Below are 13,057 nucleotides of genomic sequence, written 5' to 3'. Positions count from 1 at the left end.
GGGGGCGTGCTCCCTTGTCCGCGCCTCGTCTTCCAGCCGCCCCCCCAGGTACAGGGAGGGCAGCGAGGCTGTTTCGCTGGGTGCTCATCGCTTTATCCCTGCAGCTTCCCAGGAGTCCAGACCTTGTTTCACCGCCTGGGCTAACGTCTTCTGCCCATACGCCCCCATGGCCCAAGTCATCCTCCCAGTAACCTTTGACTCCACCAAATCATGAATACAGCTTTGTAAGTCGTAAATTGCCCCACATTTAATAGAGGGCATTATAAATGCCCCTGGGAGAGAGAACACATCAAAATACGTAACTATGGTTTCAATATTTACACACTTTGGTGTGAATAAACTTTTATCTATTCACTCAACAAACATTTCCACAAAGACCATCAATGTCCCTGGGACTGTAGACACGGAGGAGCCTAAGTTGATGCCAAGTGTCTGAGTTGGTGGGAAGGGGAGGATTCAAAGATAAGTTTGAATAGTTTGTAGCTAGTCATCGCAGAAGGAAGGAGGCTCTGGGGGCGGAGCCGCGGGGCTGTGTTGTGAATTTTGCCAGAGGGGAGAGAGTGGGGTGAGGGGTTGTGTGGGAGGCTGTTTCCTGGACCTCACCACTTGGGAGGCCTCGGGATCTGGCTGTGGTAGCCGTTGTTGCCATGAAGAGAGAGAGAAAGGAGTGCAGATGCATGTTAACAAAGAGATAAAGAAGAAATATATAAACTGGGGGGAAGGGGTTTGGTTTTGTTTTTGCTTAAAGGGTGGTTAAAATTTTCCATGAGCTAACCTGAGGAAGGAAGGACGGGTCAGCTAGTCTCAATGGCGTCAAATGCTAGGCCTTGGGCAAGTAACCCAAGCCTCAGTTTCCTCAGCTTAGACACTGGAGCTCAAAACTCACCCCATGTCTGCCCTGGGCTGTTTTGAGAATCCATGAGCTAATTATGTGAAATGGACAAATATGAAGAATTTTAATATGCTTGGAAAGAGTTCCATATGACCAACCTGGGAGTGGCAGCAGATGTGGTCATTAAACCCTGCTTTTGCTGAAACAGTTCCCTTCAGAATGTTGCCAAGCAGATGAAAGTGTTGGTGGCTCAGTCTCGTCAAGCACACAGTAGGCACTTAATGAGTGTGTGTGGATTCTCCATAGTGAGCAGGGGATGGGAAGGGTGAGAGGTGGGGGTGGGAAAGGGTCAGGGTTTGTGGCCAGCCAGGTTCCTCCTCCAGGCGGGCACATCTGTATGTGTGCTCATGTGTGAACAGCGGTTGGTAGAGAAAATGCAAGTCAGCACCTTCCTTAGCGCGTCTTCGTGGTTTCTCCCTATCTAGGGAGCCAGACAAGGACACACCTGAGTGAGAAGTGTCCCTGCGCCACCACTGACAGTCTTTTTGAACCTCCTGGGTCTCCATTTCCACATCTAACAAGAGGAACAGTGCGATGTTTGGGGTTTGATTCAAATACTCCAGCACAATATCACGAAAGATTTTGAGGGTATAGATGAAACAAGTTCGGCTGTGAGCTGAGAATTGTCGAAACTGCATCTCGGGTCCTTTAGGAGTTCCTTTTATCGTTCTCTCTACGTAGGGGCATGTTTGAAAATTGCCACAAAGATCCACTTGAAAAAATAAGAGCAGGGGAGAAAAACGGTATCTCCCTCGTTCGGTTACTGTGAAAGCCAGCGAAGATACGACAATAGCAGCTGCAGCAGCACCAGAACCATTTACTGGGCGCTGATGGGGTGGCAGGCACCCGGCGGAACCCTGGTTGAGTTCCTCCCCACTCCTCCGCGCGTCCGTAGGCCAATGGCAGCAAGTGCCTACGAGTAAGGGAATCCCAGGCCTCCCCGCAGACTCCTCCCCCTTTCTCTCCGCCCTCCGCGGCCCCTCCCTCCGAGGGAGCGCTGGGCTGCGGCCCAGCAGGTGTGGGGTTAAGGCAGGCCGTCCCGGGGCCCCCGCAGCAGCAGCAGCAGCAGCGGCGGCGGCAGCGGCAACTGCACCAGCAGTGGCGGTGGCAGACCTGGCCCCGGGCCAGCTGGCCGGGAGCCCCAGGAGCGAGAGAGGGCGGAGGAAGGGGAGGAAGAGGGGAAGGAGGAGGAGGAGAGGAGCAGTCAGCAGGCCCGAGGAGGCAGGACTTCCTGGTGTGGGGGTTGTCAACAGCCCAGAAAGAAAAAGACCGAGAGGAGCGGAGAGAGACCCATCGGTGCCACGCGGGAGGAGACTTGGGAGGGCCTGTCGCCGCGACGACCACCGAGGCGGCAGCACCTGCGGGATCGGGGGGAGGGGCCTGAGCCGCCCCCCTCTCGCTTCAGTCGGCCGAGCCTGGGGACCTCAGAGGCCGCGCCTGAGCTCCGCCAAGGAGGCGGGAGTTCCTTCTTTTCTGGACAGCAAACTTTCCACGGAGATGCCTTGCGGGGCGAGGTGCGGCCCCCGAAGAGAACCCGACAGCCTCTAATCGCTGCCTACGCGCCCCCCCACCCCCACCCCGCGCTGCTGGGGCCAAGGAGGCCCTGGGGAAGGGACAGTCCCACACGTTAGGCGGCCGGAACCCCCGGCCCAGCTCGGTGGCCGCCGTCGAGAGGTAGGGCTCTAGGCTGGGAGGGGCACCGGGGCAGAGCCTTCCCGGGGGGATAGGAGAGCTGGGGTGCGGGGGGTTGGGGGGTGGTGCTGGGGGAGCGCTCGGAGGCCCAGCACAGGCCCCCCCGAGGCCTGGCTGGGCTGAGGAGCAGCTTCACCCCTGTTCACCCGGACCTGGGAGCCCTTGCTCTTGCAACGACTTGGGTTCGCACGAGTTTGAATCCCAGGGAGAAATGCCCAACTTTGGGTCTGAGCTGCCTCTTCCTGCTCTCTGCTCCCGCCCGGATCTGCTCGGGTTCTCTGTCATTTCTGTTCCCTCTGCTCAGGTCTCTGTCATTTCTGTCTTTGTCTTTGGGTGTCTGGCGGTTTCCCCTTCCTCCCCCATTCTGCTCCCCAGAGAGGAAGCCCCAGAGGTGGCCTGCCCACTGCTTTCTCACACACACACACACACACACACACTCTCTCTCTCTCTCTCTCTCTCTCTCTCCTTCTCTTTCTAGTTTGCAAACTCAGCTCTGGAGTTCAGCAACGACAGCAGCAGGAAAAACCTGCCCCTGCCCCCCCACTCCCGCAGCCTCCCCTGCCCTGTTCTCCCTTCACCAGCCAGGCACCCCCCAGTTCCCGGAAGGCCCTCCTGCCATGTCGGACCCAGACATTCGCAGGGGCCCTGATGTCCCCGCCATGTGGCCCCCCTGCTCCAGGGGTGCCTGAGCCCCTTGAAGAGCCACCACCAACCCCCTGCCCACCTTGGCCCAGTCCTGAGCCCCAGACACCATGAGTGGGGGCAAGAAGAAGAGTAGTTTCCAAATCACCAGCGTCACCTTGGACTACGAGGGCCCGGGGAGCCCAGGGGGTTCAGATGCCCCTGCCCTGCCGGCCCCCCCTGGGCCGCCGGCCCCAACCGGGCCATCAGCCCCAGCCCCCACTGGGCTACCAGCCCCAGCCCCCACCGGGCCCCCACCCCGCCTGCCCAATGGGGAGCCCAACCCCGAGCCAGGGGGCAAGAGCACCCCCCGGAATGGCTCCCCGCCGCCTGGGGCCCCCGCCTCCCGTTTCCGGGGGGTGAAGCTGCCCCAAGGCCCGGGAGAGCCTTATCGCCGAGGCCGTTGGACATGTGTGGATGTTTACGAGAGAGACCTGGAGCCCCCTAGCTTCAGCCGGCTCCTGGAGGGTATTCGAGGGGCCTCAGGGGGCAACGGGGGCAGATCTTTGGATTCCAGGTTGGAGCTGGCCAGCTTGGGCCTGGGCGCCCCTACCCCACAGCCAGGCCTGTCTCAGGTCCCCACCTCCTGGCTCCGCCCGCCCCCCACCTCCCCTGGACCTCAGGCCCGCTCCTTCACCGGGGGACTGGGCCAGCTGGCAGTGCCCGGCAAGGCCAAGGTGGAGACACCCCCACTGTCGGCCTCCCCACCCCAGCAGCGCCCCCCAGAGCCCGGGACCGTGGATAGCGCGGGCCCTTCCCGGGCTGCCACGCCCCTGCCCACCTTGAGGGTAGAAGCAGAGGCAGGAGGTTCGGCGGCGGCGGCGGCGGGGACCCCTCCACTGTCCCGTGTGAAGGATGGAGCCCTGCGGCTGAGAATGGAGTTGGTTGCTCCAGAGGAGATGGGACAGGTAAGAGCTGGGTTCCAGGGTTTGGACAGACACCCAAGGGGCGGTGCTTGGCCCCCACTTCTATACTGACCTTCTATACTGACCTCTGCCTGCTCCCCAGTCCCTGTCAGATCAGACTGCCCGTCTTTTTTCTTCCTGCCATCTCACTTGGAAGCCCATTCCTGCTCCTTACGTGGCCCTGTTTTCTCTCTTAGGCTCCCTCTTCCCCACTTTCTGTCGTTTCTTTCTCTTTGGCCTTCCGTGTGTTGCCTTTGACCTGAGTGTCCATCTCCACGTAGCCCAGTTCCGTCTGTCGTGGAGATGTGGCCTCCTCACTTTGGCCTTCACCTTCTGTCTTGGTCTTACTTCTTCAGGCTTTGAGGGTGGAGACCCCAGGCAGTGCTGGGGTAGTTGGGCCTCTGGAAGCTGCTGAGGTTGGGGGACAAGAGAAAAAGTAGGCGCTCTGCTGTAAATCTCTCCTCTGCAGTCCCCTCTCCAGTTGGGGAAGGGGATCTTCTTTCTTTTCACTAGCCACCCTCCCAGCCCCATCTCTAGCTTTGTCCCAAGACATTGAAGAATTGGGTGAGGGTGAGGGAACCTGTTACAAGGGTGGAACTTGGGCTGGTTTATCCTTTCTACCTCCAGTTGTCTGAGCCTCTCCAAGATCAATCACTGGGGGTGGCCACCGTGGAGCTGGAGAGAGGTGGGAGGCGGCCAAGAAAGGGCTCAATCCTTTGCTCATTCTGCTTGCTGCCTCCAGAAGAGGAACAAGTCTGGGCTGGGAGGCAGGATGCCTGGGTCCTTGGGGGTGGAGGGGGTGGCAGCCGGGTGGGGGCTGTTGGATGCATCTGTCCTGAAGGAGAAAATAACACCTTGGACGCAAGGCAGGGAGTGTGAGGATGAGAACTTTTCCCCTTCCTGGCCTTGGGCACAAACCACAGTGTAAAAATAACCTGCGACTGTGTGTCTGGGCCTTGTCAGGACCAGTCAGGACCGGCTCCCCCACCCCCTCCTGGCCTCAAACTCACATCTCTCATGCCGCCCCCCCACTTTTCTTGAGTTCTTTCATTCAGTTCCTACCCCAGGGGAGAAGATGTGTGTCCTTTACTGGTCCCTCTCCCCACACGCTTCCAAAGCAAGCCCCCTTTGCCCCTAGCCTCGGCTCTCTATCCTTGAGCCCTGCCTGAGCGTCCCCTGGGCCTGTCCCTCTCCCCTCTGTGCCCCCAGCTCCCTTTCCTTCCCCCATGCCCTGATCTCTTCCTGCATGTAGGTATCCATGTTGCTGTTTCCCTGCCCCCAAGTCTCTCTCCATCTCCACTCCCCCAGGCCTCTTCTCCCTGGGTTGCTTCTAACAGGGGCCTGAAGGAGGGCCGGGGGCACCACCCGGGCCCCCTTCCTCTGTTTAGTGCGGCCAACCACCTTGGACTCTCTGTTCTTGACTTTTCCGAGAAGCTGGGGCCTCCTGGGGCCTCACAGAGGCGTCTTGTTCCTGTGGCCCCCGCCCTTTTGCAGCCACCTCTAGCGCCTGTTGGGCTGTGTGGGTCCACGCCCAGGCTCCACCTCCATCCGTCTCCGCAACTTCTCCCCCCACCAGCCCCCGAGCTCAGGAGCAGAACTTCACCTGAGTCCCTAGAAGTTTGAGAGGAGAGACTAAAATGGGCGGAGGAGGGGTGAGCAGGGAGGAGGCGGAGGACCAGTTTCTGAGGATTCATTCATTCTACAAATAGCTATTGGACAAACTATAAGCTCTGCCCTCTGGAGCTTACCTTCCAGCAGCAGAGAGGCAAAAATAATTTTATTTCAGATAATAGTAGGGACTATAAAAAAAAAAAAAAGAACAGTTTAGTGGAACTCACGAGTCAAAGGATGCAGAAATGCCCCTCTGAGGAAGTGACGTTTGAGTCGCCTTAAGAAGTCAGGTGACAGAAGGCACACTCTCTGACTAGCCTCTGATTAGGGGTCCTGGCTTAGGTGGGGGAAGGGTACTGGAGGGCAGACCAGAGCCCCTCTGTGATACCCCGTGAGCCACTTTTTGGAAGCCAGTGAACCCAGTCCTCAGGATGGTCCCTGTTTCCCTTGCCTCTAGTACCTACCCAGTGCTTTCCCCAGAGCCAGGGGAAAGGAGGTCTGTGGGGGAAGGACTCCTGTGTCCTCAGAAGACAGAGAGGGTGTGTGGGGAGAGCTGGGGCGGGAGGAAGACCACTAGGCAAGTTGTAAGGTGGCTGGATCCTGTCTCTTGCTCAATGTGACGGTTCCTACCTGTCTGTCTCCAGGTGCCCCCAGTCGACTCTCGCCCCAGCTCCCCAGCCCTCTACTTCTTCCCCGATGCCAGTCTGGTTCACAAGTCTCCAGACCCCTTTGGAACAGTGGCTGCCCAGAGCCTCAACTTCGCCCGCTCCATGCTGGCCATCAGTGGCCACCTGGACAGCGATGATGATAGGTAGGTGGTCTCTGGCTCCCCCCACACCCAGCACCTGGGATAACCGCGGGGAAACTGCCTGGTAGGTGTCCTTCCCCCCAGCTTGAACTTGGAGAGGACTTCTTAAACAGAGAAGCCCGGCCTGGGCATGACACTGGGCAAAGCTGATTTGAGACCTACTCCCCTCTCTGTGGAGAGAGCTGGGTGGGACTCCCTGGCTTAAGACTGTCAAATTGTAGACTTTTTTTTTGAGTTTGAAGGGAGTCATTGTTGTCAAATTCCAGAGCTCTTGCAGATTTAGCGATCATCTGGCCAACCCTAAGAATTTACTGGCAACTGTGCAGGAGACCAGAATGGGGAGTTGGTCTCCTCCCCATTCCCCCCCTCCCTCCCAAGGGCAGTGGGACTCCTGACCGTAGAGGTGACATCCTCGGACTCCATGCAGACTACTTCAGGGCCCCAGGACCTCTGGTACCAAGAAAGCAGGTCCCTAAGTTTCTCTTCTCTGCACTAGGGTCACCCTGGACTCTGAGCCCTTCCCAGAGGCCAAGGCCAAGCCCGAGCTGTGGAGAGGCTGGCTGTTGGTCACAGGGAAGGCACAGGAGAGCAGGATCTGCTGGGGTTTGCCCTTCAGGAGAGAGTGTCCCGTTCATGGCACGGTGGGCAGAACTTCCTGTTCTGAGGGCCAGGTTTCAACATAGAAATGTCAGCAAACCAAAAGGGGAGGGACAAAATGGCGAGTCGGATGGTCAAGCGACTGCCTTCTGGCTGTGGACTGACAGGAGCCCAGGAAAGGGGCCAGGGAGTCGCCACTTTGATTTTGGAGGAGGAGTGGGACTTCCTGTTTGAAGCCCTTGCGGGGAGGGACTTCCTGTTTGGAGGCCACCAAGGGGCAGGGCATTGTGGCTGCCAGGGGACTTGTTCCAGAGGGGAGTCTGTCCTTCCTGACTTGCACTCAAGTGGTGCCCCCCCTCCTTGAATCAGGGACTGAGTGTTTGAGGTGGGGCAGAGAGGAAAGAAAAGGGGTGATAGCCAGTGGGACGGAGGGCTGACGGGAGAATGGGGGACAGAGCAGGGGTGGGTCGGGCCACCTCTGGGTACCCTCCTCTAGGGAATGAGTGAGGTGCGAGGTCGGCCAGGAGAGTCACCTGCCCTCGTGGCTGCTGTTCTCAGCGCTTCCCACCCGCTCCCCCTCCCACTCCCACTTGGGAGGTTTGCTGGCACGGAGGGCTCCCTTCCCTCCTCCACCTCTGTTGATTTCAGAGGCCAGCCTCCTACTTTCTCTTAGCAAGTTCTGCTTCCAGAAGCCTCCTGAGCTCTATTCTTTTGGGCTGTCCCACCCCCTCAAACACCCCAGTCTGACCGGTCTGCCTCCCAGCCTCCACTTTACCCTGCTGAGCTCCAAGCCTCTGGGGCTCAGGCCCAGCCCAGCCCCTCCTGCTCCACCCTGCTGGGCCAGCGGGTTTGGGTTGGACTACCTCCTTGGCCCCCTGGAATGGGGTGTGTAGCCCCCACCTCATTCTCTGGTGTGCCTGGAGCTGGCAGAACAGGGTGTATGAGTGGCATGGGGCCTCCCTTTTGATTAGGGAGAGTGGGCTGGCATATTAAGTGTCTGAATCCCAGGTGGGGAGTTGGGGGTGCCTGACCATTCTAGAAATCTGGGGATGGGAGAACAGAGGGTGCATGGTGAAATCAAACTATTCACATGCTCCTGGGTTGCAAGAACCTTCCTGCCCCAACAGGGCCTGGAGGCTGAAAAGTACTTGAATAAATGGATGGATGGATGGATGAGGGGATAGGTGGATAGTTGGGTAGATGGCCAGCATGGGGGATCCGAGTATTACAAGGAATAAATTCTAGGAACTCAGGAAATAAATGGTGCATTTGTTTATCTAGTGCTTCCTTGGGGTCAGATGCTACTTCTTACATAATTCTAAGAGCAACTCCATGATCCCTTTTGCTAGATGAAGAAAACTGAGACTCCGAGGACGGAGGTTTTAGAAACTTGCCCAAAGTCACCCCGCTAGTAAGTGGCAGGCCTGCTGTCGGAGCCTGGGTCGGCCCCCAAAGCCACTTTCTCTCCACTCTCCTACTGAAATGCCTGTGTCCCAAGAGGAGAGGCGGAGATAGCCATCTCTGGGATGCCCTTTCTCTCCAGGATAGAGGCAGAGACGGCTCTCCCAATCCAGGAGAGGAGCCATCCTCCACTCCCTGGCCTGGCCCCACCCCAGGGGCACCACAGATCTGGGAGGGAGTGTAGACAGGGCAGCCGGATGCCACTTGGTTGGCCTCTGGCCCAGCCCCTGGGGGCTCCTCAAAACACGGTGAGGAAGCAGGGCTGGCCCTTGTCCTCAGCATCAGAAACCCCCCCACTCTCCTAGGTGTCCAGTTGCTTCCTCCGATCCTCATTTTGAGGCTGTTTGTTTGACCTTTAAAAAGAAGGACTAGCCTCTACTGCTATCTTTGTCCCAGGACCTGAGTCCTGCAGGGCCAGAGTCCCCTGTTATGTATTGCACAACTCCAGGGGGCACCACTCACACTTGAAGTCATGACAGTTTTCAAGAAGATGGCAATAAGTGTTTTGAAGGATTTTATTCTGACTCACACAAAGTTGCTTTGGGGGCTTGTGGTGAAGGCTGATCCCATCCAGTCAACTTCAAGCCTCCCACTCCAGACCCTGATCAGGAATTCCAGCACAGTGCCAGCGGTCCCTCACTCGGGGGTTCTCAAAGGGAGGGCTTGGGTTGCCAGAGTCCTGGTCCCTTGAAATGCTAATGTTAGAAAGTGCCAGTGGAAAGTGCTGTCAAAACCTCTCCAGCGCTAGACAAACAAACAGGAGATAATCATCTATCAGCCAACAAATGTTTATTGTTGTATTTTTCCTTTATTTCTGGCAAGAAGGAACAACTTACTTGGCATCTTTACTGAGCGTCCGCCAGGCAAGGCCAGTGTTCCTACTCCTGCGGATCTGCCCCTCTTTGGTCTCTGTGTACTGCTGAGGGTGGGGGTTCTTTGATGGCTCAGTCTCCACCCAGGTGTCTTGGTTTGAAACACCTTGAAAACTGCTTAGATGCTCCAGCCGGCTGGCCCTTCCTCTGCTCTTAATCTTGTCCTCTCCCCGCCAACCCCGAGTGTCCCAGATGTCCTTCCCCTACCTCACCCTATCCTGCCCTCGCAGGCCTGGTCACCCTGTTGGTTACTCCACCTGTCAGCGGCTTCCGCACCCAGACCTTGGATGGGAAATGGAAAATTCCCAGTGCCCTCGTGCTCTCTTCCTGGCTGCAGGGCCCCATGCAAGGGTCACCTTGGGTTGAGTGCTGATTCCCCCCACGGGGAAGCAAGTTGGAACTGACAACCAGGAGAGAGGGCTTGACAAGGGAGCACAAGGGTGAGGCATTCAGCATATGGGGGTATTGGGGCCACCTTTCCCTGAGAGGGGCGAAGCTGGGGGCCAGAGGTCAGGATCGGGGCTCCTGCGGTACTGGAGTGGGAGGTGGGTATGGGTGGAGGGCTGAGGCGGCTGAGGCAGAAGCTGACAGGGTGGGTGGTGAGCCACGGGGTGAGGAGAGGGAGCCTTCGAGGAGAGGACAGGGCGCAAAGGATAGTGCAGGCCCTGGGCCATGGAGAGACCAGCTTGGGGGAGAGCCAGATTCTGGGACCCAGAGCTTGGCCCTGGGGACCATTGAGCCAGGCTTGGGTCGACCTCTGGTGGCCACTTAGTAAACTGCAGCCGGACCTGCTCTCCCCTCCCTGCCATCAGCTCCCAGGAATCTTCAAAGCACCTGCACCTCTTCCCCAGGGTCCCACCTCCAGCCTCCCCTTCCCACCTCTTCTTAAGTTCTCGCTCCCTCCGAGATCCCAGATACCAGACCCGGGTTCCAGGTCCATAGGCTGGTACTTGTCTTTCAGGCTTTTTCTGTTGCTGTGGTAACCTTTCCCATTCCTCCTCACCCTCACAGTAGGAGTTGTGGGGCACCCTCTGGCTGGGCCCCAGGGGCCACCCCTGATGTGGCCTTCGTGCTTCAGGGAGATGCTTCTAGTCCAAGGGAGACCACATGCACATCAGAGACGCCCCCCCACCCCATCACCTCCACTCTCTTTCTCACCTCCCAGCCGGGAGCAGCTGAGGCCTTGAGGGAGGCCAGTGTTCACCCGGAGGGGGCAGGATGGGGTCAGAGGTGGGAAGAGGCCTCCCAGGGCCAGGCTCCCCCTTCACGCCCTTCACAGCCCTCCCTGACCCAGGCTTCTGGCCCCGCAGCCCCTCCCCCGACTCGGCCCACCAGCTGACTGTCCTCAGCTGGCCCCCTCCCCTCCGTGCTGGGATTGGTGCCAGGGTGAGAAGGGGACACTGGCGCTGACCGTGTCTGGGAATTCCCGCCCACCATGGAGCGGGCGGGAGGGGGTCCCCGTGTCCCTGAGGAGCCAATAGCAGCCAGGCTTTGCCCTGGGGGATGGTGTATATCTTTCACGCCAGCACCCCCTAGGCACTGTCTCCCTTCTGCCTGCCTGGCACCAGCCAGACTCTGCTCTGCCCGGGGGGCTTTGAGCCCCCCAGGCGGTCCTTCTGCTGCAGCCCTCTCCCTCTGGGGAGGCCTGAGGACCCTTTCCCCTCGGGCATGGCCCAGCCAGGGGTGTCTGTCAAGTCCCTGGTATCCTCCTATGAGACCCGAGTGGTGGGGATGGCTCCAGCACCTCCCCGGAAAAGGGGCTGTGTCTCTTCTCCTTGCTCGCCTCGGGGAGCATCCCCCATCCGAGGGGCATCTGGACCCCCACCCCACCGGGGCCTAGGGGGGCCCGGGCAGCGGCCCTCACCCCGCCGGGGGATGGACAAAACCCTCCTGTCCCTGATTCTCTACTGTCACAGGTACAGGCAGGGGTCTGGGTGGGAGGCTGCGGCGAATGGGGCTCGTGGAGGAGGCCAGAGCCCACGCCGAGGAAGCACCTGGAAGGCAGTGGGCTGGGCTGTCCAGACACCTGGCCTGGCACCCCTTCCTTCTCACCTCTCATCTCCCTGTGTCTCTCCAGTGGCTCCGGAAGCCTGGTTGGCATTGACAACAAGATCGAACAAGCCATGGTAAGAGAAACCATCTTGATCCCAGCAGGTCCCGGTCCGCGTGCTGATGCCCAGGCCCCAGCCCCGAAGCTCCATCCCCTCCATTATTAGGGATATACTGACTCCCAGCTGCTCAACCTGCTCCCAGCTGGGTTCCCTTGGATCCTCCACCCCTTCTTGTCTCCACCTGAACCTTCAACATACATTGGTTCCTAGCCTGCTTCAGGCCCCCATCTCTGTCTTTGAGCCCTGACCTTGCCTCTGTCCAGCGTCCTTACCCACCCCCGTCCCCCACACCCTGCCCCTTCCCTGGCTGACTTCTTCTTCCCCAGCACTCCCCCGTCATCTGGGAGCAGGGGCATCTCTTAACACCCACCTCCTCAAGGCACCGGGCAGGGGCTGGGGGTGGGGTGGTGGCCTGGGACCCCTGACATTTCTTTGCCTGTCCCTGGACCCCCCAGGACTTGGTGAAGTCCCACCTCATGTTTGCGGTCCGGGAGGAGGTGGAGGTGCTGAAGGAGCAGATCCGAGACCTGGCGGAGCGGAACGCGGCGCTGGAGCAGGAGAACGGACTGCTGCGTGCCCTGGCCAGCCCCGAGCAGCTGGCGCAGCTGCCTTCCTCGGGGGTCCCCCGGCTTGGACCCCCAGCGCCCAACGGGCCCTCAGTCTGAGCCTCCCTTCCCTCACAATGTGCCTTTGGGGGGCCACCACAGCTGCTAGGCCTTGTGCCAGCTGCCTGCCCCCTCTTCCTATGCAGCTTTAATGCCCCCTGATCCCCGGGGATGGGAGTCGAAGGCTGAGAAGGGGCCTAGCCCCACCCTTCCTTGATGTCCCTGCAATGCCCAGGGACTGGGCTGGGGCATCCCTGCACATTGACGGAGGAGGGAGGGCATCGGGATGGGACATTGGGCGGAGCCCCCCTCCTCCCTTCCCAGCTGTCAGTGTTCCGGGACCCCCGGCGATAGATGGCTTGGGGGAGTTGGAGGCTCCCTGGCAGCCATCCCCACCTTGTTCCCTGGAGCGCGCCCCCCCTCTCCTCTGCCAGGAGAGGGAGGACGGACAGTGTATCTGGAAGTTCTGGGATTCAGGTTGTTATTGAAATAATAATTATAATTAAAAAATCTGAAGAAACTTGAATCTGGAGGTTGGCATCGTGTTGCTTGCGCCCAGATAGGGACCAGCACCACCAGTTTCCACTTGTGGGAGAAAAACAGGCTGTGGGCTCCTCTGAAGCTCTTGCCGGGCCGGGGAGGGGAAAGGTGGCTCAGCGTGGAGATGTGGGAGGAAAAGGGAGCCCACGGCCTGGGTCCTGGGAAGGGGCAGGCCAGGCAAGGCAGAGGGAGTGGGGAAGGGGGGCGCGTCGGCCCACGTGCTGGTGGGGGACAGGGGAACAATGGGGCCTTTGGTGATTGTGCAGGATCCTCCCCCCCCAG

At 59.2% G+C, this 13,057-nt stretch overlaps 1 protein-coding gene across 1 annotated transcript; it reads left to right on the top strand.

The window, feature by feature from the left end:
- Positions 1 to 2,477: 2,477 nt before the first annotated feature.
- On the top strand, positions 2,478 to 12,761 carry TSC22D4 (TSC22 domain family, member 4). Its single transcript, XM_010837893.1, has 5 exons — positions 2,478 to 2,566; positions 3,063 to 4,173; positions 6,426 to 6,592; positions 11,597 to 11,645; positions 12,086 to 12,761. The coding sequence occupies exons 2-5, from the start codon at positions 3,337 to 3,339 to the stop codon at positions 12,293 to 12,295; spliced, it is 1,263 nt and encodes a 420-aa protein (XP_010836195.1). The 5' UTR covers positions 2,478 to 2,566; positions 3,063 to 3,336; the 3' UTR covers positions 12,296 to 12,761.
- The last annotated feature ends 296 nt before the right edge of the window (positions 12,762 to 13,057 follow it).

Source organism: Bison bison, unplaced genomic scaffold (assembly GCF_000754665.1).
Source record: "Bison bison bison isolate TAMUID 2011002044 unplaced genomic scaffold, Bison_UMD1.0 scf7180017864085, whole genome shotgun sequence".
NCBI lineage: Eukaryota > Metazoa > Chordata > Mammalia > Artiodactyla > Bovidae > Bison > Bison bison.
The sequence above is the reverse complement of the archived record's forward strand: the minus strand, read 5'-3'. Positions and strand labels throughout refer to the sequence as shown.

What these genes read in the sequence shown, in the direction of transcription:
- TSC22D4 (XM_010837893.1), top strand. Translation starts at nt 3,337, where the DNA reads ATGAGTGGGGGCAAGAAGAAGAGTAGTTTCCAAATCACCAGCGTCACC. An exon ending in CTCCAGAGGAGATGGGACAG is followed by an intron (nt 4,174 to 6,425) that starts GTAAGAGCTGGG and finishes GTCTGTCTCCAG; the next exon opens with GTGCCCCCAGTCGACTCTCG. An exon ending in CTGGACAGCGATGATGATAG is followed by an intron (nt 6,593 to 11,596) that starts GTAGGTGGTCTC and finishes GTGTCTCTCCAG; the next exon opens with TGGCTCCGGAAGCCTGGTTG.